At 40.0% G+C, this 22,486-nt stretch overlaps 2 protein-coding genes across 19 annotated transcripts in view; both read right to left on the bottom strand.

The window, feature by feature from the left end:
• Positions 1–6,599, bottom strand: part of LOC106964870 (collagen alpha-1(IX) chain) — a 39,060-nt gene extending 32,461 nt beyond the window's left edge. The window contains exon 1 of the mRNA XM_015060632.1: positions 6,586–6,599. The gene's annotated coding sequence lies outside the window, so the exon portion shown is untranslated. The remainder of the gene's footprint in view (positions 1–6,585) is intronic.
• dst (dystonin) overlaps positions 1–22,486 on the bottom strand; it is a 115,539-nt gene that overhangs the window by 10,313 nt on the left and 82,740 nt on the right. For 16 of the 18 annotated variants that reach the window (XM_015060460.1, XM_015060484.1, XM_015060469.1 and 13 more), the window contains 29 exons: positions 16,177–16,338; positions 15,886–16,056; positions 15,466–15,632; positions 13,664–13,823; positions 13,121–13,447; positions 12,891–12,975; positions 12,191–12,432; positions 11,884–12,090; positions 11,678–11,797; positions 11,481–11,588; positions 11,143–11,361; positions 10,859–11,062; positions 10,447–10,678; positions 9,461–9,687; positions 9,245–9,367; positions 9,034–9,135; positions 8,477–8,578; positions 8,030–8,203; positions 7,215–7,370; positions 6,872–7,069; positions 6,218–6,346; positions 5,495–5,665; positions 3,534–3,689; positions 3,082–3,288; positions 2,684–2,803; positions 1,551–1,720; positions 1,297–1,456; positions 240–434; positions 31–159 (listed from right to left, as the gene is read on the bottom strand). In XM_015060460.1, the coding sequence (XP_014915946.1) occupies positions 31–159; positions 240–434; positions 1,297–1,456; positions 1,551–1,720; positions 2,684–2,803; positions 3,082–3,288; positions 3,534–3,689; positions 5,495–5,665; positions 6,218–6,346; positions 6,872–7,069; positions 7,215–7,370; positions 8,030–8,203; positions 8,477–8,578; positions 9,034–9,135; positions 9,245–9,367; positions 9,461–9,687; positions 10,447–10,678; positions 10,859–11,062; positions 11,143–11,361; positions 11,481–11,588; positions 11,678–11,797; positions 11,884–12,090; positions 12,191–12,432; positions 12,891–12,975; positions 13,121–13,447; positions 13,664–13,823; positions 15,466–15,632; positions 15,886–16,056; positions 16,177–16,338 (4,923 nt within the window). The remainder of the gene's footprint in view (positions 1–30; positions 160–239; positions 435–1,296; positions 1,457–1,550; positions 1,721–2,683; positions 2,804–3,081; positions 3,289–3,533; positions 3,690–5,494; positions 5,666–6,217; positions 6,347–6,871; positions 7,070–7,214; positions 7,371–8,029; positions 8,204–8,476; positions 8,579–9,033; positions 9,136–9,244; positions 9,368–9,460; positions 9,688–10,446; positions 10,679–10,858; positions 11,063–11,142; positions 11,362–11,480; positions 11,589–11,677; positions 11,798–11,883; positions 12,091–12,190; positions 12,433–12,890; positions 12,976–13,120; positions 13,448–13,663; positions 13,824–15,465; positions 15,633–15,885; positions 16,057–16,176; positions 16,339–22,486) is intronic. The other 2 variants (XM_015060564.1, XM_015060522.1) reach the window with 1 other exon arrangement.

Here is a 22,486-nt window from a genome sequence, read left to right on the forward strand (position 1 = left end):
AGAAAATACATAAATATTAGCACTGCTTGCCTTGTGTTGTTCAATCAGCGTTCGCAGAGCTTCCTCATCATCTGGGAGGTTACCATGAAAACGTAGACTCTGCTCGGCCTCAGCCAGCCACTCCAGCAGGATATGAACAGTAGAGTGAAATTCCTCGGCCTGCAGCCAGACGACAAACATCAATAAGGCTCAGAGAGCTCGTTTACCTTCCGCGCAACGAAACGGCGGCTGTGCTTCACCTGGCACAAGGCCTGCTCCAGCCGAGTCTGCTTTGATACAGACAGGTTGCACACAGTATCCCAGCGAGTGCTAAGCTCCTGCATCTGAACTTTGACCCAGGAGGAGTCATCATGACTGTTTTCGACCAGCTCTCTCGCAGAACGCTTGAGAGCCTGAACGCTCACTGTCCGCTTTCCCAGCTCCTTTTGGAAAACCTACAGTCACAAGAGCACAGAGGAAACAATTAGACGACGTTGTCACGGTGTAAAGCACTTCAAACCTTTTGCACTAATTCAAACAAATGTAAACAGAAATATTTTTTTTTTTGGTAAACTGGGCAAAACCGACAAAAAGTGAAATGTCACGGTGTTCTGCAAAAGTGTTAGTTTGCTTTTAACATTTCCACTTTTTGTTAGAATATGTGACAACACAGTAGGATGTGTGCTCGTCATGTGCGGCATATCTTTATATTCATCCCTCCCAAGTCAAAACTTTATAGAGCCACCTGTCACTGAAATTATAGCTGCAAGTCTTTTTTGGGACATGCATCTATAATCTTTGCACATCTACAAACTTCTTGTCAGTTCTGTGCAAGATAACTCATCCTAAGTCAGCCTGAATGGAAAGCATCTGAGAATTTTCAAGTGTTGCTTCAGACTTTGAAATGGAGTTTGACTGGATGATTTTAAGACGTAAATATTTTTTGCTCTCAACTCATTTGTATTTCTGGCCGTGTGCTGAATCTTACAATATATTTACAAGCCACTCTACGTGATATTATAGTGCACGAAACAAGCCTAACATACAAACAATACCACAAAGCTATATTTGCTGTATGATAGTGCCATCTGTGAAGTTGTTTAAACACAGCTATCTTCACAGCCCAACCCTTGTGTGGTTTATTCACCAGGAATGATTAGGAAAAAAGCCATTAAAAGGATGAAAGAGAAGGGCGGTGGTGCAAAAGTGAAAACCCTTACATGTTTTCAAAGTTAGCTTTTGTAACTGCGTCTCATATCCATGATCAACAAAGCTGTGACACATGTTGTCACACTTTTGTTGGAGTGAGGTTCCTACCTTGTGGTTGTCTATCAGATTGAGAACCAGGTCAATGTCTCCGTGTACTGGCTGGTCCTCAGCCAGCTGAGGTTCCACTTTATACAGCCAGTCGATGAGTGCTTGGAGGGCATCCGTAAACTGACCCGAGAACAGCAAGGCCTCCTCCAGCTTGTTTTGTCTGCAGGTGAACACAAATAAATAAGCAAAGTGCCCTGACTACATTTTGTAGACAAGAGAGGAAAATAGAGAAAGAAAAAAAAAAGTCTTCTGACCTTTCCACTGACTTTCCACAAACAGTGTCCCACTTATCTCTCAGTTCGCTCAACATGTCGTCCAATTTCTGCTTATCATCTTTAAGAGCGGTTTTGTCTTTCAGGGCCCGTCCGGTTCGAGCAGTGGTGTCGTACACAGAGTGTTTGCTACCCAGAGCTTTCTGGAACTCCTGCATTTGACAAAACACAATCAGTTTTAGAGGTGTGCTAAAAGTCTGCACATCTAGATGAAAAGCCAGACAAAGATTATTTTCTAACTACTGCTGGAATGTCAATAGGGCTCTAGTCTGTGTGTGTGTGTGTGTGTGTGTGTGTGTGTGTGTGTGTGTGTGTGTGTGTGTTGTGATGGAGATGCAAAGCTATGTGTGGCAAACACAAAAGGGGGTCAAATCTCAGTTACTGCTCCAGAGAGATTAAATGTATCCAATCCCAAATAGATTTGGTCCAACCCCGGATTATGATAGGATTAGCTCAATCTCCCTACATAACAGTGCAAACATGGCAAGAACAAACAATACAATAAACAGTTTTAGAAATATTATGTTCTACTGACGCTGTATTTTGTGTAAATAGACCTAATTGGTGTCCTGGACATGATACTATAAACATGGAGCCTGACAGGTTAAGAGATGAACCGATCAACCTTGTTCTGACCAGTGCCAATTCCTGGTTTTCTTAGGTGTTCGATCTGCCAATATCAGTATCAATCAATTCAGACGTTTCAGGACCAGCTAAACTTGGTGTCAAAATTTCATACAAGAAAAAGCATGTATGTAACTTAATAACTCAATAATGGGCTGCAGGTTCTTGGACGGAGAAAGTAGCTTTGTGTCCAACAAGAAAGTCTAATAATTACTGGCATATTCACATCAAAGCATTACAGACGATGCTCCCTAACATTCATTTGAATCTTTACTGAAAGTGCTTCAAAGGACATTCTGTTCATTCACCCACAGACATAAACGGCTTTAAATATAGACGAAAAGAAAAAGATTTAATGTGATGATCACTAAATCACAGCCAGTCAAGGTCGCGTCTGACATGCAGACGTTTATGTTTCATGAGTGAAGGCTTGAGTGTGCATGTACCATATAAGGATATAACATTAAGGGGACTACAAAATGATTTGTCACCTTATGCTGTGTCAGCTGCATCTTGATTTTGTCAGGATCATTGGCAATTTCCACTTCAGAGTCCAGGGCCTTCTCGGATTCATCCAACCACTCCGTGAGTTTGTTGAAGGTTTCGTGGAACTAGAGAAACATTGGAAACAGTGTAAATAAGTTAAGAGAAATGCACGATTGAACTTGATTTATTGCAAAGCCCTGCTTTATGTTCACATGATCCAGCACTTTGGCTCTAAGGAAAGAAGTTCTACACACTAATAAAAACAAAGCTACAGCATGCCGACAGAATTTTAAACAGGCCTGAAATACAGTTTCCAAGGAGCTTTCCAATGATAATAAAACAAGCCTGATAGTAGTGAAGCAAGCCAGTGCCAGACTCGGCATAAAAATGCATAAAGCATTACCTGCTTCGCCCTCTTCCTGGCGTCATCCAGCAGGCGACCTCGCTCCACAGACCTCTGCACCAGCTTCTCCCAGCGGCCTTGCACGCTGAGCAGGAGGTTCTTGATCAGCACCACGTCCTGTTTCTGGCTGAAGTACTTCAGATGCGTGCCCGCCTTGTCCAGCTCGATGATGTGCTCTCTGTGTGAGTTCACCTCGGTCACAAACATCTGCACAATCACAGAAAACATGCAGAGGAAAGACGTTCAGGTTTGGTGTATTAATGAAAAGAGCGCAGGTTTTTTTTGTTGTTTTTTTTAGAAAAAAAAAAAAAAAAAGCTAGATAAAAAAAATGTGCTTGGCTTCAATTGGTTTTATTCCAGGAATACATTCACTAATGATGCACAATCTAAAATGTATTTATTTTCATCAGGATTAGCTTTCCCACCAGAGGCTCTGTCTCTCCACACATTACCTTATGCTCATCAATTTGAAACATGATGGTCTCCAGGATGAGGGAAGCAGGAGAAACCATGTTCAGCGTCTGTTCGGCCTGGGTTAGCCAAACAATGAAGTCCTGAAGAGAGTTGTGGAAATCTGTGGCCAGTGTTAAAGCTTCTTCAAGTTTTGCCTGCGGAGACAAACCACCAGAAAGTGTTAATTTCTCTAAATCCATATACACTGACCTAACCATAACCCACAGTTCACTATTCAGTGCTGCAGATTTCCCTGTTGACAGATCTGGACGGGTAAATGGCAAAACTGAAAGGCAATGATGAGTTTATAATTGAGGAAGAGAAACATCCATGAGGCTGAATCATATCCGCTCGCCCCAGCAGAGAGGGCTTGGACTCAAACGACATTACAACGCTGATGACATTTCTGATTAATAAACTCTAGTTAAGGGAAATCAGCGGTTTGCTAAATATAAAACTAGCCTTATAAAGTCAGAGCATACTGTAAAACTCGCAAAAAGTATATATTTTATGCTTTAAATTTATTTGCATTCTGTGTTCAAAACGACAACTATGTGAAGCTCGAAGATTTAGCAGGTTCTAAATTCATAGGAACGGCACCAAAGTCAACAGGAACAAAAAACAACAAAGACTCACACAGAAATACCCCATTTTTGGAGAATAGAGTGTGAAGCAATGAAAACATGCAGAGCCTTACAAATATCCCATAGACCTTTTCGCATTTTATCAAATTACAGCCACAAACTTCATTGTATTCTACTGGGATCATATGCAACAGACCATCAAAGAGCAGTAAGTCATTGTTGCGTGGGATGATTGAGTTACATTGCTTTAAAAATGTTTTTATAATTAAATAAAGGGCATTAGGGGTAGGCCATGAAGACCTTTTCTTAGACTATTTTGTGATATCTGTTGCAATAAAGATAAAAATGACAATACAAAGTAGTAAAACATTAGTGATGATGTGTTTGGAAAAACATTTATGCCGACCTACATTGAGAAATACACAAAGTCACCTTCCTGCAGTAAGTTGAGCATCTGTTTATCCATCTCTCAAGTCTATTGCAGCTCCTGTTTTGTGCTATACTTAGTTCCATTAATTTTTTCATCAACTTGACCTGAAGAGAGGCATTCCCACAGCATGATGCCGCCAACCACGACAAATTGCAATTAGCAAGTAAGGGAAAAAATTTGCTTTGTCTAGACCTCAATGAGATGTTCCCAGCTTCATCCCATGCCTGTCTGGTGTGCTTCTTGGGTTTCCACGATGCTTTCTTACAGAAATTAATATTGAAATTAATATTGAAATTAAATTACAAAAAGGTGCAGCAGTTTATTCAAAGGTTAGATGAGTCCTGAATAAAATGAGCTGCGTACAAAACATTCACATAAAGAGAGCAACGTATTGTTTTTCTACCTATGTTGCAATTAGCACTATGCTGAAAAAAAAAAAAAAATCCTGTCAAAAACAAAAGGTTTGTTGTCATAAAGTGAACATTTTTAGAGGTATGAATACTTTTTTAAGGTACCACACAGTTTTGCCCCATAAAAGAATGATTGTACTTTATTATGGCAAATAAAATAATAATAATAATAATAATAATAATAATAATAATAATAATAATAATAATAATAATAATAATTAGAAAACGTGGTCCTGAATTGAAAAAAAAAAGAAGTGATAACTACCTTTTTTGACCTCTGTCAGGTCATCACAAAGAGAAAATATAAAAAGAATATTGCTCCACTTTGACAGCAACTGCACTGCCCCTGATCAACTGTGTAAACCACATCCTGAGTGCCTTTGCCAGCACTTCCACCCTTCATTATCGACACTGGCATTAAAGGCTTTAAGGCTGCAGAGTCAGGGTTCAAGTGTTTGTAAGTGATACCTCCCCGGGACCAGAGGAGATGAGTCATTTCTGCTCAGAGCAGTAAAAGCCGTACAGCGGTGACCCACCTTCCTCTCAGTGACCTTTGCCTGCACGGCTTCCCATTTCTCCTTCAGGCTGGCGAGGTCCTGCTCCGTGTTGCTGTCCGGGCCCTGAGGCGACATGGCAAGCAGCTGGCCACCTTTGTTTAGCAGCTCCCTATAAAGCTCCTCCTTGGCCTCAAAGGTAGAACACAACTCCTGAAACAAAAATAAACACGGTGGCGTGAGGAGAGTTTTTGTCAGAGCAAAACAAAAAAGTTTAAGACCATTTGTTTGTCAGCAGTTAGGCCAAGTTTCATCCAAAAATGGACAAAGAATGAGCACAGCCAAGCCGCCTGAAACTCCAAGAAACATGTTTCCAATAAATATTTAAACAGTATAACGTTACCAATTTGATAAAGTTACTGTTTCCAGAGATTTGCTGTTTATAGTTCTATCAAATACTACCACTTGTGTTTTTTTGGGGGTTTTTTGTGGGGGGGCAGAAACCACTGCTGCTGAAGTGTCTCCATAATCTAGACCAAAAAAAAATAAATAAAAAAAATAAAAGAAAACAATCTCAGATTCAATAAGGTCAGGCATGGACAAATCAATTGGAAACACTCGAGGGGCTTTTCGTCGCTCCCTGCAAGTTGTGTATTTTTCAGTGTCGCTTAATTTTCACACTTGAGATGAAACGCAGCACAGACACAGCCACCTCCTCGCCAGCCTGCCATCTGCATGCAGCCTTTCATATTGTTAAACACATACCAGATGGGCGTTAAGCTGCTCCCGCGCCGTGTCTGGTAAACCTCCCACAGCCTTTGATGCCAACAGCTGACGTTCTGTGTCTTTCAGCCATTGCTGCATATCTTCTATCTCGCCATGGAAACCTTGGGCCTACAACACAATACAACCTGGGTCAGGACAAAAGGTGACTCGAGCACACACACACGCTGATTGTTAGAAACCTGAGTCTGGGAGTGGAACAGGGCAGAGTTAATAATTCCTTCACTTCATTCCTGTATGTGTTCAGCCTGAACTTAATCGAGGGGTGTAATTCGTAATGTTTTTCTGTATTTTACCCTACATCCTACCTTTAAGATGAAAATAAACTCCTAATTTTAAACAAGACGAACCTTTGAAATGCATATCTTTCACTCTTGTTTTAAAAAATTCACTCTGCCTCAAGACTAAATAATATTTTGAAGACTTCTCTTTCTTTCTCTCCTTTTCTTTCTTCGTTTAGCTAAAAGAAATATCATACTTAAAAACACGCCTGTCAAATTAATGAGAAAAGCGTGGGATTACTCACCCCAACAGAACTTTGGGACTTAGTTGTAACGTACTTGTTTCCTTGGGTTGATACTAATGGATCACAGTTTATTAAAGCTAAAGTGAAGTTTCTGTGAAATGAATAAGAACCTGAAGCAGAGACGCTTCTAGCTGTTGCTTCCTCTGGTCCGTCTTCTCCAGGATGGCCTTCCACCTCTGGTTCAGATTCTCCAGTTTGCTCTGCAGACTGGAGGCTTCCTCTCCGGCACTGGACTCCACCAGCTCATTACCAGCCTTGTTCACCGTCTCCACGGTCGCCTTGTGGGCTAACACATCTATCTGGAGCACCTTTCGGGAGGAAAAAGCAGAGATGACTCAAAAAAAAAAAAAAAAATGTGTATGAACCCAATGTGGATATATTTTCAACCTTAGGATACAGTGTCTATAATTGCAAAGAAACAATTAAATGAAAGGTGAAGGAGATTTGTTGTACATGATGCTTGGCGAGCTCTATCTCGATGGCTTTGGGGTCTCCTGCCGCTTTTCTCTGTTCGTTCAGCAGCTCTTCCGTGTGGCTCATCCAGGCCAGCAGCTCATCCAGTGCATGCTGGAACTGGCCCAGTGCCAGCAGCCCCCCCTCCAGTTTGTGCTGGATTAATGACAGATTGACCCATTAGATTTGGCATTTAGTGAAAGCACTTGACATACACAAGACATATTCACCAGTCTGGTGGAGCTATTGTTCAGGGCTCTAGACTTCAAATAGCGGCTGCAACTAATTTCTATATAATAATTAAATATGCAAAAAGAATTATGTTCAAAGGGAATGGCAAAAAATATATATTTTATTTTCATTTCAGTTTTCTTTCGTAATTTATTTTATTGTAGGTACTACGCTTAATATAAACCAAGTTTGTGAATAAAACAATGCAAGCATTTTTTGTTAATAAGAACTTGTAATTCTAAATATGTAAAAATGTTAACTGTTGGTAGAACTCAAAAAACAGATTTTTAAAAAATGATTTTATCAACTTATTAATTTTTCAATCATCAATTTTTATGTTTTTATGACTATTATGACAAAGTAATGCAAACCTGACAGAGATAATTGAATTTTTTTTTATTAAACTCATAATTTTTTAAGGATAATATAATATCCAATTTTAAAAAAAATGCATTTAGTTGTTAATGCAAAGACTTATCTTAAGTGTAATTATTTTGCAACATTACACTAAAGGAATGAGCGATATTTTTAAAACTTGGCACGGTCTGGCCCATCCTTCTCTCCAGCCGTTTCCTGGCTCTGACCTGTCGGCTGATGATCTTCTCATCCAGGTTGTCCCAGAGCATCTTGAGTTCAGACATCGGCTCCTGGATGGCGCAGCGGTCGGCCTCCTCGGTCACCTTCTTCAGAAGGAGGCCGGCCTGGTGGTTCAGCCGCTCCATTTCGATCTGAAGCTGGTACGCCTCTCCTTTGAACTCCTGACAAAAGGAACGCCATGAAACCAAGTAAACACAAACTCAAAGACATGCAGAGAAAAGCAGAGCTGTTTGCTTAGGACAGCGTTTGTGTTGTCGCACATCAAAGGTGCATAGGAACCTTTTCTTTTAGAAAAAATGGTAAGAGAAGTAAATTGGGCACAGCTGATATGAATACAGCTGGTGTTACAAAAAACACTTGCAGTGAAAATATCTCACAGCCCAAAACAGGAGAGAATTATCAAGGAAAAAAAAAAAAAAATCACCAAACCGTACCTTGAGTTCTACAATCTGCTGCTTGACTGTCTCCAAATCTGTGCCTACGGGTGACATTGAATCCAGTTTGTTTTCCAGTATATCCACCCAGTCAAACATGCCCTGTGTACAAAGTGGGAAACCATTGTTGATGTCAGAAAGCAAGGCTTAGCGCACACACAGAGTCATGTTTCACTCAGGTTTATCTGATTTCATGCAGAAAAGTTCCAGCTCTCCTGCACAGCCTCCAAATGGGTAAACATTTACATTGAAATTAAAAAAGCAACCCGCAAAATAAATCCGTAACCTCAGCAGAGTTAAACCAGCCGACTTTAAAAGACTTTATATGAACTTCATACAGAAGTTAAGCCGAACCAAAAATAGAACAACACTGCGGTTGGTGTTTATTGTCTCCAAATTACTAGTCTTCTCATTAAATCTTCTATCGCGCAAATCAGTTGTTTGAGCTTGAAATCATCTGGCATACGATTCGGGTTTAACTTCTCACATATGGCGTAAATTTACCCAAAGAAATAAGTACTCAAAGGTGATTTGTGCTCCCAAATCTGTGTACGTACCTGCAGTCCATCCTGAAACTGCACAGCTGCCTGCATGGCTTCGTCCAGCCTCTCTACTCGTTCTTTCCAAGTCTTGTTGAGATTCTCCCATGCCGAATTCACCTAGGAACATTAAACAGTCCACATGTGAGCAATAAAATCTAATCGCACAAATGTTTCACAGTATCACCAAGTGAAAGTTCTGCATATGAGACAGAATTTTATTCGTTACCTCATCCACACTTTTCTTTATGACAGGTTTGTCAGGTTCTCCGCAAGCAGTCATAAGCTCTGCACCCTGGTTCCGAACCACATCAAGTTCCTCCTGAAGCCCATCGATTTCCTCCTTAAAGCCCTTTGAAATAAATAAAAACATTTAAATACAAGCCTTTTAAAAGAGAAGCCCCATTAGGTTTTATTGTCTATGTGCCAGCCGTTTCCTTTCCACCTCCACAAATTCCTGCTGCTGCTTGACAACTGAGGGGTCGACTCCGGGCTCCTCCAGCTCCCTCAGCAGGTCCTGGCTGTCTTTGATAGTGACGATGAGAGCGCAGTGGTCACACCAGAACTTGTCTGCTAGGTCCATCACATCCAGCAGCTTCGCTTCCCGCTCCTCCAGCAAGACCTGGATGTTGTTCCACAGGAACACCATGTGGTCCAGTTTGTCTTGGACAGCTGAAGCAGGGGAATATTGAAAGTGTCACAAATATGATAACTAGAACATAAGGGATTTGACAGCATTATTATTGAAGTGTTGTTGTCTGACACTTTGACACTTTTGTTTGGTTGTTTTTATGACAAGTTAAAGATTTCTTTAGATACAGCACATTCACAACTAAAGAGGAGCATTAAAAAAAACTGGCAAATTCAATCTTGATCGGAGACCAGCAGGGTGGAAACTGATAAGGGCAATCTTATTCCCCGTCCTTGACCACACCATGACTGTCAGTATCAATAAGTAAATTAATTGATATTCAAGTACCACTCTTAATTGAGAAAGAGTTAAGCTAGCTGCTTTAAGGTGTTTTAAAATGAGCGTATAAAACAAAGAGCTTACATCATACATAGTATTTTCTATGACAAATCAAGACATGTCTTTGGTTCATCCAGGCTGTGACATATTGAAAGAGAGCAAGATTTAAAGTAGGTAACAGGAAGGCTCAACAGACTACAGCTAAAGGTAGCATCATTTTGTCTGTATTAAAACAGTTAGTCTGTTTGAGAAACTGATTTCTTACACATCTTGTGTGAAATCATGACTCTTCCTATAGAAATATTAGATTTTTTTTATTGCAGAAAGGTTAAAAAAATTTTCTAATTATGTTTATTCATGTATTTGTTTTATCTTGTATATTTTTAATCGGGTGGCCAAAACTTTGTTATACAAATATTACAGGAAGAACACACATTAAACTGACACAGCACATCCAATACCTTTGGCAGATATGTCCTTGTCTGCTCCTTCGGCTCGTGCAATCATCTCTTCACCTCGCTGCTTCAGCGTCTCATAGACTGGCTGCAGTTTCTCCAGATCCACAGAAACAGCCTTGTTTTCAGTAATCTGTTCCTTGATCTTGTCCACTTCCACAGAGATGGACGGAGGCTGGCGCAGGCGTTCAGCAATCCGCTCCAAGGACTCCAGCATGGGGTCAATCTTATCGTGGAACTAAGGCAAGATTAGAAAGAAACCCCTTAGTCAGAGCGTAAGGTTGCTGTATTTTTTGTGTCAAACTGTGTTAAAACAAGAACTGAGTTCATTCTTTACATTGTTTTAACAATACATCCCATCTCAAATATGGCATTTAATATGCAACAACTGGAGACCAAAACCTAAACTACCCCCCACCTGCGTGGATTTGGAGATGGCTTCATCCAAACTGGCTGCTCTCTCCTTCACATCAGCCTTGAGTTTGGTGTACAGCTGGTCGGCCGTCGTGTATTTCTCTCTGATGGGAACTCCCTCCACGGGGCTCAGTTCAAGCAACTGTGGACCCGTCTTATTCATCTTGTCGATATGAGGTTTGTGCTCGGCAATTAGCTCTCGCATTTGCTGAAAGAGATCAAATGAATTTAAGTACCTATTTTTCCCCTCTTTCTTTTGTATACAAGTCCCAATGAACATGTTCTCACCCTGAGCTCCTCCTGTTGCTGTCTGAGCATTTCATATTCGATGGCGGGCAGGGGCAGCTGGCTGAAGGTGCTCAATGTTTCTTGCAGCCACGGCCACATTTCTTCGTAGGTCTCCCAAAACTGCCCAGCCAGAGACTGCGCTCGCTCCAGCTGGAGATAGCGCTCTGAATTCAGCTGGCTGACAATCCCGTATTTCTCCAAGAGACTCTCGGTCTTGGCCTGATTTTAAAGAAAAATAAAGCAACAGAATCCCTAGCTTTTGTCTACCAATGATTATATTTGAAAAACAAACAAACAAAAAAAAAAAATAATAATAATATAATAAATATATATATTACCTTCAAAGCTTCTTTCTCTTCTGAGTTTTTGCTGCTCATGATGGCTCTTCCAGTTTTTACAATCTCATCCACAGCATCTTTGTGCTTCATGATATCCATAGACATATTCTACAAAAGCAGTCAAATGAATCCAGTTTGAGGTCACATAGCAACTCGGTTTAGTGTATGTTTCTTTGATTGCATTATCATGCGCTAACCTTTTGTGCTTGGAGCTGCGCTGTAGTTTGGTTGTGCTCCAGCCTTATCTCACCCATCGACAGCAGCTTCCCCTCAGCATCAGCCAGCCAGGAGAGTTCGTTATCTGCAGCCTGCTCAAACTGGGAGAGGAAAATGTTGAACAAATGTTCAACAGAAGAACACAACAACACCAAAAAAACCTGATGTATCAACCAATTTGATTTACCTGCTGAGACTTGTGGATGTCAGCGTTGATCTTGTCGACCTGCTGTGTGATGGTGTCACAAACGACTCTGTACCGCTCATTATCTTCAGTCACCAGTTTGTCCAAACTTTCCCGGGTGTGCCATGGGATCAGGTCCAGGAGTGAACTGCTGAGCTCATTTAGCTTCTCCAAGACAGGCTTTTGGTCTTTAGTCTCTTTCATTAAGGCCTGGATAACATTACATGGAACACATTAGTCTGAAAATAATATAACCGGCTTTTTCTCTTGAACACATCTAAATAAAAAAAATAAAAAAGAAGAGTCTTACTTTCTGTCTGTTTTGTGAATGAATCAAATGCTCGCCCATTGGCTCCTGATCAGCAAATTCCTTCATTTCAGCCTCAGCCGTCTCTAACCAGGTGTTCAGGTCCTCATGAGTGCACGCTAACCTATTGGAGAGACTCAAAACCCGCTCCAGCGTCTTCAAAACATTGTCACTCATGGAGTTAATCTCAGCATACTTTGTTTTTATTCCGTCCAATTTGCCTTGGATGATGACCACCTCGTCTCCTAGGAAAAGGAAAATAAAAGCAAAACTAAACGTTATGTCGTCAGATGTGAAAACAGAGTCGCTGGTAGCTTGGGTAACCTTAAAACCTCAAGAACTTCAACCTAATAAAAACTGCTAATTTATTTACACTCCTGGTAAAGATGAGCACGAATCCACACACTGAAAAAGTTAGAAAAATTCAATCTTGGATTTGAATACACATTTGTTCAGTTTGGGAGGAAATAAATTATGTTAAAAATATATATATATATATATATATATATATATATATATATATATATATATATATATATTTATTTATTTATTTATTTATTACCAAAATCACCAGTGCACAATTATTGGCACCATTAACAAACCACTTAAAAAATACTACAGAAGAAAAAAAATGTCTATAAAATTACTTTTTAATTGCTTCTAAATAACAAATGAAGCCTACTCATGTAAGAGAATGACATGCCTGTTGTTTGCTTCAGAAGCTCCAGTCCATTGGAGATGGCTTGGTCAACATTTTTCTTCCTTAACTCAATATCACTCTGCAGCGTCTGAAAGGAAATGTTTCAGGGAGTCAATGAGGAGATAAGAGGCACGTGTCAAACTACGCAGGACACACAGGTATCTGATATGAGCTGCAAAGATGATGTAACTTAAAAGAAAAACATAATGGTTGGCCTGGGGAGGAGAATATACCCGCTGTTCTGCCAACTGCCTTTCAAGAACGTCAGGTTTGTAGTCCGCCGCAGAAACTTCCTCTAGCTTGGAGTGCACCTCGCTGAGCCAGTTCATGAGGGCCACTTCGTCCTCTCCAAACAACTGGGCGTTGGCCAGAGCTTGCTGCAGCATGTCTGCTTTTCTCCTGCATCGCTCCTGGAGCTCTATGTAACTGGCCTGGGTGGCGTCCAGTCTGGACTGGACAAACTCCTTCTCTTCCACCGAGCTCACAGCTTTAAGCATCTGCCCCAGACTGACCGCCTGACACAGGTCTCTACTGTGACCCATAATCTCCTCTTCTAAGCCCTGACCAGGGGTGGATGGACAACGAGGGGATGGGGAGGAGATGATGCAAAAACATAAAAATAAAACTGAACAAAAATAGAAATGATTGATGATGAAAAACTTAGAATAACAATGTAAACGAATGTAACTGCATGATTAAATAAATGAACTAAAGCTGGTGATGCAAAATAAAAATAAAAAACAAGTGAGGTAATGTTGCAAAAGCACTAATATTACCTTATGCTGAGTGATCTGATCCTCTAACTTGGATGTCTCAGTACCAATTGGCTCAGAATTGGCCAGATGTTTCTCTGTGGCCGTGAGCCACTCGGTCAGTGGCTCCAGAGTCTCATGAAACTGCTGGGTGACCACCAAGATGCTTTCCAGTTGCTTTTGCCTGCCATGTGCATTAAAGGAGATACAGGAAATGTTGTTTAGAAGTCATAAATAAACTGGATTGTAAATGAAGTTTCAATTTTAGAGTGGGACTAAAGAGCTGTCAATTATTTGCAAACAGACATAGAGAAGAAAGCTCTGACAGATAAATACAATAGAAAAGAAATGGAAGGCTTAAAAAAGCTGAATAAGTTTAAAAAGGAGAAACTGTGTTTTCACATTTTGTAATCTTATCACAAACTTCAACGTATTTAATTTGGATAAATTTTATATGATAAGCCAACACAAATAAGTCCATAATTGCACTGGGAGAATATGTGGGCAGGTTTACCAGTCATGCACTCTGCAAATCTGACCAGTGAGGGGAAAAAAAAACTGTTTAAAGAAACATCAAAAAACCTTTTTGCAGTTTGTGGGAACAAACGTGTAGAGGGAAAAGCTCTGGACAGATGAGATCAAAATTAAAACTTTTTGGCCTCCATGCAAAATGCTGTGCGTACCAGCAGACGGATGACCCTAAATATACAGCCAAACCTACAGTGGAGTGGTTTAGATCAGGGATCCCAGACTCCAGTCATCGGAGGCCAGTCTCCTGCAACTTAAGATCTGTTGCTTCTTTTAACACTGAATAAAACAGTGAGAGGCTTTATTTGATGGGATGAGAATAAGACTGACATGACAGTTATAAATATGACATTACTCCTGTTATGAACATGAAGGAGTCCTCATGAATGTCTGACTGTTGTCATGAAGTGTCATTGGTAAATGACAATATTTTTAATGCAAAGTTGCTTTAATAATTGCATCAAAAATGCATTAAAAGTGCCAACTTTGCATTATATGGTAAATAATGACCCTTTAATGCAAAGTTGGCACTTTTAATGCAATTTTTAAAGCAACTTTGCATTAAAAGTGTCATTATTTACCACATGACACTTCAAGACAAGAGTTATAAACATTCATAAATACTCCTTCAGGTTATGTCAATTATAACAGTGTCATGTCAGTCTTATGCACACCCTTTCAAATAAAGGGTTACCATATAGAGCATTAGAAGGACTCTGCAGACTTTGGCTGGCTTCTGAAGAGATAATTCATCACATGATTCAAGTGAGTTACATCTAAAAGTTGCAGGACACCAACCTATGAGGACTGGTGGAGACCTTGGGGCTCGGATCAAAGTATTTTCATGTAATAGAATGTTAAAATAGCCCAATCAAAGCCTAGAACTAAATTCAATTGAATCTGTGGCAATACGTGAATATTGATGTTCACAGACATGCTTTATCCAATACAAATGAGCTTAAGTTACTTTAAAAATGAAAAAAAAAGTCATTATGTAAGTACACAAAAGAAATTACACCCCAAATTAAAGAATTGACTCTAGGCCTGAAAACAAAAACACAAAACTGGTTTCTAACTTTTTTTGTAAATTATTTTTGAGAAATACGCATCAGCCGTTTTATTCTGTAATAAAATAGTTACACTGAAAAGCCATAAAACTTGATTGTACAAAATGCAAATAGAAGTTAAAGGAATGTAATTTGTTCTGCAAGACATTTGAAATCTTGCTTTATGAGCGATTGTGTTTTACAATGGATAGATAGTTGGGCACTATGAGTTAAGTGCATGTATATACTGACCTGTTTTCAGCTTTCTTGAGCAGATTGTCCCACCTCTCTCCCAAGCATTCAATCTCTTTGGTGATCTTTTCCTTGTCCACAGCCTCTGCCAGTTCTGCAACCTTTCCTCCCTCATTTTTTATGAGCTCCACGGTTGGCTTTCGGTCGTCCAGCAGTCTCTGCAGGAGCTGTCAGTCAGGAACAAAGAGAGTGAGTTATTAAGGGCAATAATTAGAAAACCAGTAAATCCAACAGTTGCAAATTAGAGGTCCATTACACAAAAAGCTTTGTGTTAAACTCTCATGGTTAACAATGGGTGTCACCGAAGTCAGATGAATGGCAAAGCAAATGTTAGATGTTTGTTTAAGTGTTGAAGTGCTGAGGCGAAAGTCGAAATTGCTTTGGTGTTCATGCATTTCACACCATGCAATTAACACTTACTTTCTGCTCTTGAATCTGTGCCTTCACCACTTTGAATTCAGCAGAAGGAGGCTTCTGGTTAGCAACAAGCTCTTCTGTATCGGTCAACCAGCTGAGAAGGGACTCCAGAGCATCCTGGAATCTTCCGCAGTGAAGCAGGGCTTCGTGCAACTGTGCTGAACGCTCAGCAACCTGCAGACACGTTATAAATATGAACAAGTCACTCACTTGAGAAGGGCTTAAAATACTATGAAGGATGTCCTTCTCCAAATATCCACATCACAATCACAAACTAATAAGAACTGAAACTACCTTCTTATTAAGAGTATTCCACTTAGAGTTGATGCCGTCCAGGTCATCCTCAATTTTTTTGGTGCTGGTGCCTTTTGCAGCGTTCTGGATAAGGCCCTGCCCAAGTGAGTTGATGTCATGGAGCTGCGTCTGCAGTGGATCAATGTCTTCTTTCTGGAAAGCCTAAAGACAAAACGAACAAACAGTGAATACTCGTTTCAAAATAAAAGCTTTTAAGTCATTTTAAAATTATTGTTCAAACAAGACACAATTTTTTTCTACACTTCAACAATGAAATTAGTTTACTTAGAATGAATAAAACAAATGTGTACAAAGCAACAATGTTTCACATATAATTTGGGTCATTATAGATTGTAAGGGTTAACTCAACTTATTTATAATGGTAGGTCCTCTAATTTTAAATGCCCTAAAACATCCTTTCATGTTATTACTCTTTTCACTTTGATATTCTCTTACATATTTTTTCCACATTGACAACAGTAAAAAATGACTTAGACTTAAAAAAAAAAAAAAACCCAACAGATTTAACAATTAAACCACAGCTGTGAATGACATCCAGGCTGGACTGCCGGGAAACAATCTCATTCACAGATCATGTAATCACATATGTATGAATCCAGGCAGCCAGGAATAAACTTTAAACAGATACATCAGTTACCCAAAATGTGTGCTGGGCAAGCTAATAAGAAAGAAACTTAGAAATGAAGAAAAATGCTATTTATAGGCACCTGTGGGCAATAAAAACCAAAGGGTTCAAGATCAGGGCATCCAGCAATGGCATTTAGTAAGGCCTCAATCTCCTGCTCCCCTGCATGCTGGAATGTCTGTAAACTTTTAGGGAGACAGGCCTCCAGTGATTGCAGGAATTCCTCCAGCTCCTCCATGTTGTACTTGGACGCCCCTTGCTGTTGCAGCATACATGGATCTGTCGGCTGGGTGCTGCCTGTGGGTGAAGCTACAGAGTTTCCGTACGCCTCAGGCTGTGTCACCACCACACTAACCAGCTCACAATCATCCTGAGGTGATACATCTTCCAGCAGCTCAGCAGTGCTGAGCTCATCGTAGTCTGTTAAAGCCTTAGTGCGATAGCCACAGGTACCATTTTGCGTTCTGGAACCAGACCCCAGAGATGACCTCCCTGTGGAGGGTTTATGCTCTCCATTGCTCTGGCTGTCCTTTTCATTAAGCTTTACCACTACATTTTCTTTCAGTCTTGACTCCTGAATCATGCTGCTGCTGTGGTAAAGAGACTGGTTGTCCCTAACGGGACTGAAAGGAAAGTCCTCCTGCCCTGAGCTGAGTGAACGCCCTGTTTTCAGATCCCCAGAGGTATGCATTGCCTCTGAGGATGAGAAGCTTCTTGTGCCAGGGCCTGTTCTTTTGTGGGATCTGTGTTTGTGTCGGTCCCTCTCAACAGAGGGACTATAAAGGCCTGAGTCCTCTTCAGATGTAAGCGAGGTTGTCATACTCTGTCCCCTCTTGCCACCAATAGAGCCGGGCCTCTCCCCAGTCCCGGAACACAGGGTCCCGCTGCGGCTCGCAAACTCTCCCAAATTATTAGGAACGAAAGTCCTCCACGACCTTCGGTGATGAGGATGATCCTTCTTCTCTCCTCCATGAAGACGTGACTTAGAGAGCACCGTGTCACCTGTCACGTTCCCATTGAGTTTGAGCCCATCGAAGACCGCTCTCTCATCCAGAATTGCGGGTTTCCTCGTCCGGAGTTCAAACGAGCTAGAAGTGGAGAGACCTCCATTCCCACAGAGGCTGCTCAGGTCCAAGGTGCGATGCGTGTACGGTAAAGTCCCTGCAAAGTGTCTGGAAGAGAGGCTTCCCTTAGATCCAGAGTCTATCTGCTCATTGAGTCGCACGGTGTCATATATGGATCTCTGGGGAACGTAGCAGTCATCAATGTTCAGGTCCTCCTCCTCCCCCTTCCCAACACAGGACGGGTTTTGTCTGAGGCAATCAGGTCTGCTCAGCGGTTTACCCATTTCCCAGACAATTGTTACTGGTCAAAACTCAGAAGAGATTCAGTATGAAATCCTTAGAGGTATACTACACAGTGCTTCAGTGCACACTAAGCAATGAGGTCAAAATAAATGAGCAGCACCTGTATACAAACATGTTTGTGATCATCTGACTCAGAAGTCAAGAAATACACTCTCAGCATTTCTTGTTATATTTTTAAGTAATATAAAAAAAAATGTCTCTATTGAAGTATTCCACATGTAAAAAGTTTTAGAAATACAAACATGTCTAAGCCGATAAAAACAATTAAAGAGCAGTGATGTTACATTTTTACACTCCAAATTAGGAATCAGAGTCCTGCCTTTTTGTAGAGGCACCAATTCCCAAAATATTCCTCAAGGCTTTCGTGAAAACTTATTGTCTGTTCCTCTTGTCCCAAGTGCTCCCTTATTCCTCCAGAATCTTCACAGCATCCAGTTTACCCGAATGAAAAAAGCTTAAAAAAAACAAAAAACAAACAAACAATATATCCACAAACAAATCCCGAAAGCTCTGCTTGAAAATACAAGCAGCTCTGAGGGGAGCTGGTACTCCGGGATAAACAAAAAAAAAGCCTGCCCTTCTTCTCACATCGCTCCCCTCGCACTGACAGACACCCTCCTGGCAGAAGGTTTCATGCCCCGCCCCCGCTCATTATTCAGACAACATCTGCCACAACTCCATTTGTGCTCCGAGCTGCTCCGGCACATGTTGATTGGTGGACATGTGACCCTTTCCCCCCTCATTCTAATTCCCCCTCATTTCTCCTCGGCCCATATGACTTCATTTCTAAGCCATCCTCCACATCCTGACACAGTCACTCACTTTCCGTCTTTCTTCTTTCAGCGACTGAGAGAATGGGGAGGGGAAGCAGCACGCGCAAGCTTCACACACACACACACACACACTACACACCGAACCAGCTCTCACTGATGACATCACAATATGCTGAAACAGATACACGTTTTCCCTTTTTTCTCTCTTTGCCCTGCAGTCGCTGTGGACCCTGTAGATATTCTTAATTACAGTGGAATGCTGAGGGAGGCACAGGGCTCAGGTAATTTAACACCAGAAGCTGTGCCAAATGTGCGATAGGGCTTTTACATCCAACCAAATGAAGAAGAATAAAACAAGAGGAAACAGGAAGAAATAATAGGAATTTGTAGTTGATACCTTTTAGTTTTAAAGAGCTTTTTATATTCTTTGATCTTCAGACTACATAGAAAAAAAAAAAACTACTGATATTAACATTATTTAAACACAGTTTCTACACTGAAAACATGATTGCAATCTGGTTCTGCTAAAATGAATTTGAAAAACACTGGATTTTTAAGATTCTATGTTGTTTTTCACTGGCACTTCAGAAACACATTGACTTATTTTACCACTTGTAGTCAGCGCCACAATAATTAGAAAATCTCATTGTTTTCCAAGTTGCAAATAAAACCCAAGCAGAAGCACAACTGAATCCTGAAAGTAATATTCTCTTTCTGTTTGACTTTGAGATACTAACTGGTGTTTTTTTTCTTTTCTTTTTTTTTTTTTTTACAACAAAAGACATCATGTTTGTTGCTACATGCAGAAAAGGAATGTTCTCATTATCAGTAAATCAAACATAGCTACATGATATCAACGTAGTTTGCTAGAACTGAGATGAAAAAGGCTAAAAAATAAAAAAAATGTTGCATATTTTATTTTAAAATGGTTTGCTTCTTCATTACTATTTGTGGAAGCATTACTAAAGTGTACAGTCCATTTTCATCATGTACTTGCTATTCATTTGCTTTAAAATATAATCTTAACTTTTTATGTCATACTAAACTTTGACCAGATATTTCATTGGGTTTTTTTTATCTATTACCTGTTTCCATATATTTACGTGTAAAGCACTGTGAATTATGTCAGACACATTAAACACACTTGGATTTAAAATAAGCTAGGGAATAACACAAAGATGTAAAAGAGGCTAGGGTTTCTTAAGCCTGATTCTGTGATAGTGACACGGAGATGCCATACAAAGATGTAAGTATGCGCAGAAAACAAAGATTAGAAATCTCTGCTGAGTGGAAAACTCAAAGTAATCACCTTCCAGGAAGGATGATGCATCTCTGCTCTTACACTAACGGGCCTGCAGAAGTTTCAGGTTTCACCTGAAGGAAAATGTGTCATGATCCACAGAGCAGGATATAATAGATGGTTTCAGTGACACTTTGTTTCTTTCTTTTTATCCTCAACATCAGTGACTTAGAGTAGTAAAAAGTATGATTCAGGGGGTACAAATTCTTTTAAAGTTATAGAAGATCCTGATGTAATGTCTGAGCAGCTGAAAAAAGACTTGTACGCCCACACGCAGAAGTGTTGAGTCAGTACAACTGACCTTTACACACATTAAGACATACATAAACCAGGTCTGCTATGCTTTTGAAAAGTTATTAAGTCAAATAAACACACAGAGTCTCTCTCAAAGCTTAACCAAAAATGGTAACAGAAGAGTAAAATAAACGCAAATTAAAACTTATTTCATTTCTTTATCGCTAAGGCCTCCAGTCTGATTGATAAAAACAAAGTTGAGTCACTGTTTGCTTCCGATGTCCTCTCAAAACTAAATATTATCCACAACAAGGACTTTCCACAAGCAGCTGAGGCATGTATGACCTCTCAAACCCGTGGAGCGGCAGGACAAAGACTGGGTGTGCACAATAACGCCACTGCTGCTTAGCAACACTTTGAATCAATCACTTTTTCTGTGATTGCCAACAAAACCAAAACTCCACTCAAGAGACTGACACTTCCACCCCCACGCTACCTCAGTGATATTTTAATCCAGGCATGTGAGATAAAGGATAGTGTGAAGAGAGTCCAGAACACTCCTAGGATAAATTAAAAAACAAACAAAAAAACAACGTAGACGTAGCATCATAGAGCAGTCACTTACTGTTTACATTATTTTAGATTAATGTAATGTATTACTGTAAATGAAGAAGGCTTTCAGACTGTCACCCACATATTTAGGTTAATCCATTGACTGGAGGAATGGAGATAAATTTAGGGGACTTAATATGTTTCATATCTGTCTGCAAATTTTGATAATGAATAAACTCCTGACCCCCACATGTACAAAAGTAAAAGCGTAGCTGTACATGACAACTACCATATCAATATAATCAAAATTGTCTCGATTGGTTGATTGTCTCAGCAATATTCTAGCACCCATGAACCTATTTTCATATTTAGTGATCAAACTTGGTGTTCACCGAGATTTTCCCACAAATCACAAGCATTCATTCCATTTCAGATCCTTCAAAATATCAACCCATCAGTTACTGATACAGAATCCAGATATCTGTTATTATAACTAGTCAGAAAATAACTATGTAAATGTTCAGAGGTTGGGACACAGGCTTAGCTATATTACTGTGTAAAGTGACGCCCTGCTGAGAACTACCTGGCTGTGACGGACTGTCCCATTTGCCCTTATGACTGCACATAGACCCCAGTGCTTTTGTGAGAGCCAGCTGTCCTGACTGAACACAGCAGTAGTCCCCAGAGGACTGCTATGTATGCAGAAAAAGTACTTAGGAAAACCTAAGGCCTCTAAAATTCTAATAAAAAACGTGCAAAGCTGACTTCATACCAATTCTAGGGTGGATGACCAATGTAAAAAAACAAAAGTATATTTTCTCTTGACACAGACCAAAGAAAATTGTAATTGATCCACTGGGTGAGATGTCCTGAAACAGCTATTCTGCAATGAACCGGAACATTGAAGAAAATGGTGCAAAAGTATATTTTCAATAAAACCAAAGTACGATAATGGAAAAAATACATCCCAATATCTAAAGAAGTCATGTTGATTTTAAGAAAGACTTTGTGTACAGAAAAGGGAAGTTTCTCTTAAAAATTCCACATATATTAGACTGGTTTTCTATTCAAAAGCAGTTGGATTGAAATATCTATAAATCAATTAATCAAATCTTATTTGTATAGCACATTTCAGCAGCAAGGCATTTCAAAGTGCTTTACATAATTAAAATAAAAACAGAATGTAATAAACAGTGAGAAAGAGAAAGAGATTTTGAAAACAAATGATTAAAAAAGATAAAAACATTAAAACCCGCGCCCCTTTTAGGACTTCAGTTAAACCTTGTTTAACTGGGACTCAAATCCTCTGGGAATTTAGTCAAAAACACCGTTTGACAAGGACTCCAGCCTCTAGGTTTTTAAGACTTTAGTCAAAACGCCATGTGACAAGGACTCTAACCTCTAGAGCTTTAGTCATAAAAACATAATGTGTTATGAT

This window comes from Poecilia latipinna, unplaced genomic scaffold (assembly GCF_001443285.1).
Source record: "Poecilia latipinna isolate Pla-1442-1.1 unplaced genomic scaffold, P_latipinna-1.0 Scaffold67, whole genome shotgun sequence".
In the NCBI taxonomy this organism is placed as follows: Eukaryota; Metazoa; Chordata; class Actinopteri; order Cyprinodontiformes; family Poeciliidae; genus Poecilia; species Poecilia latipinna.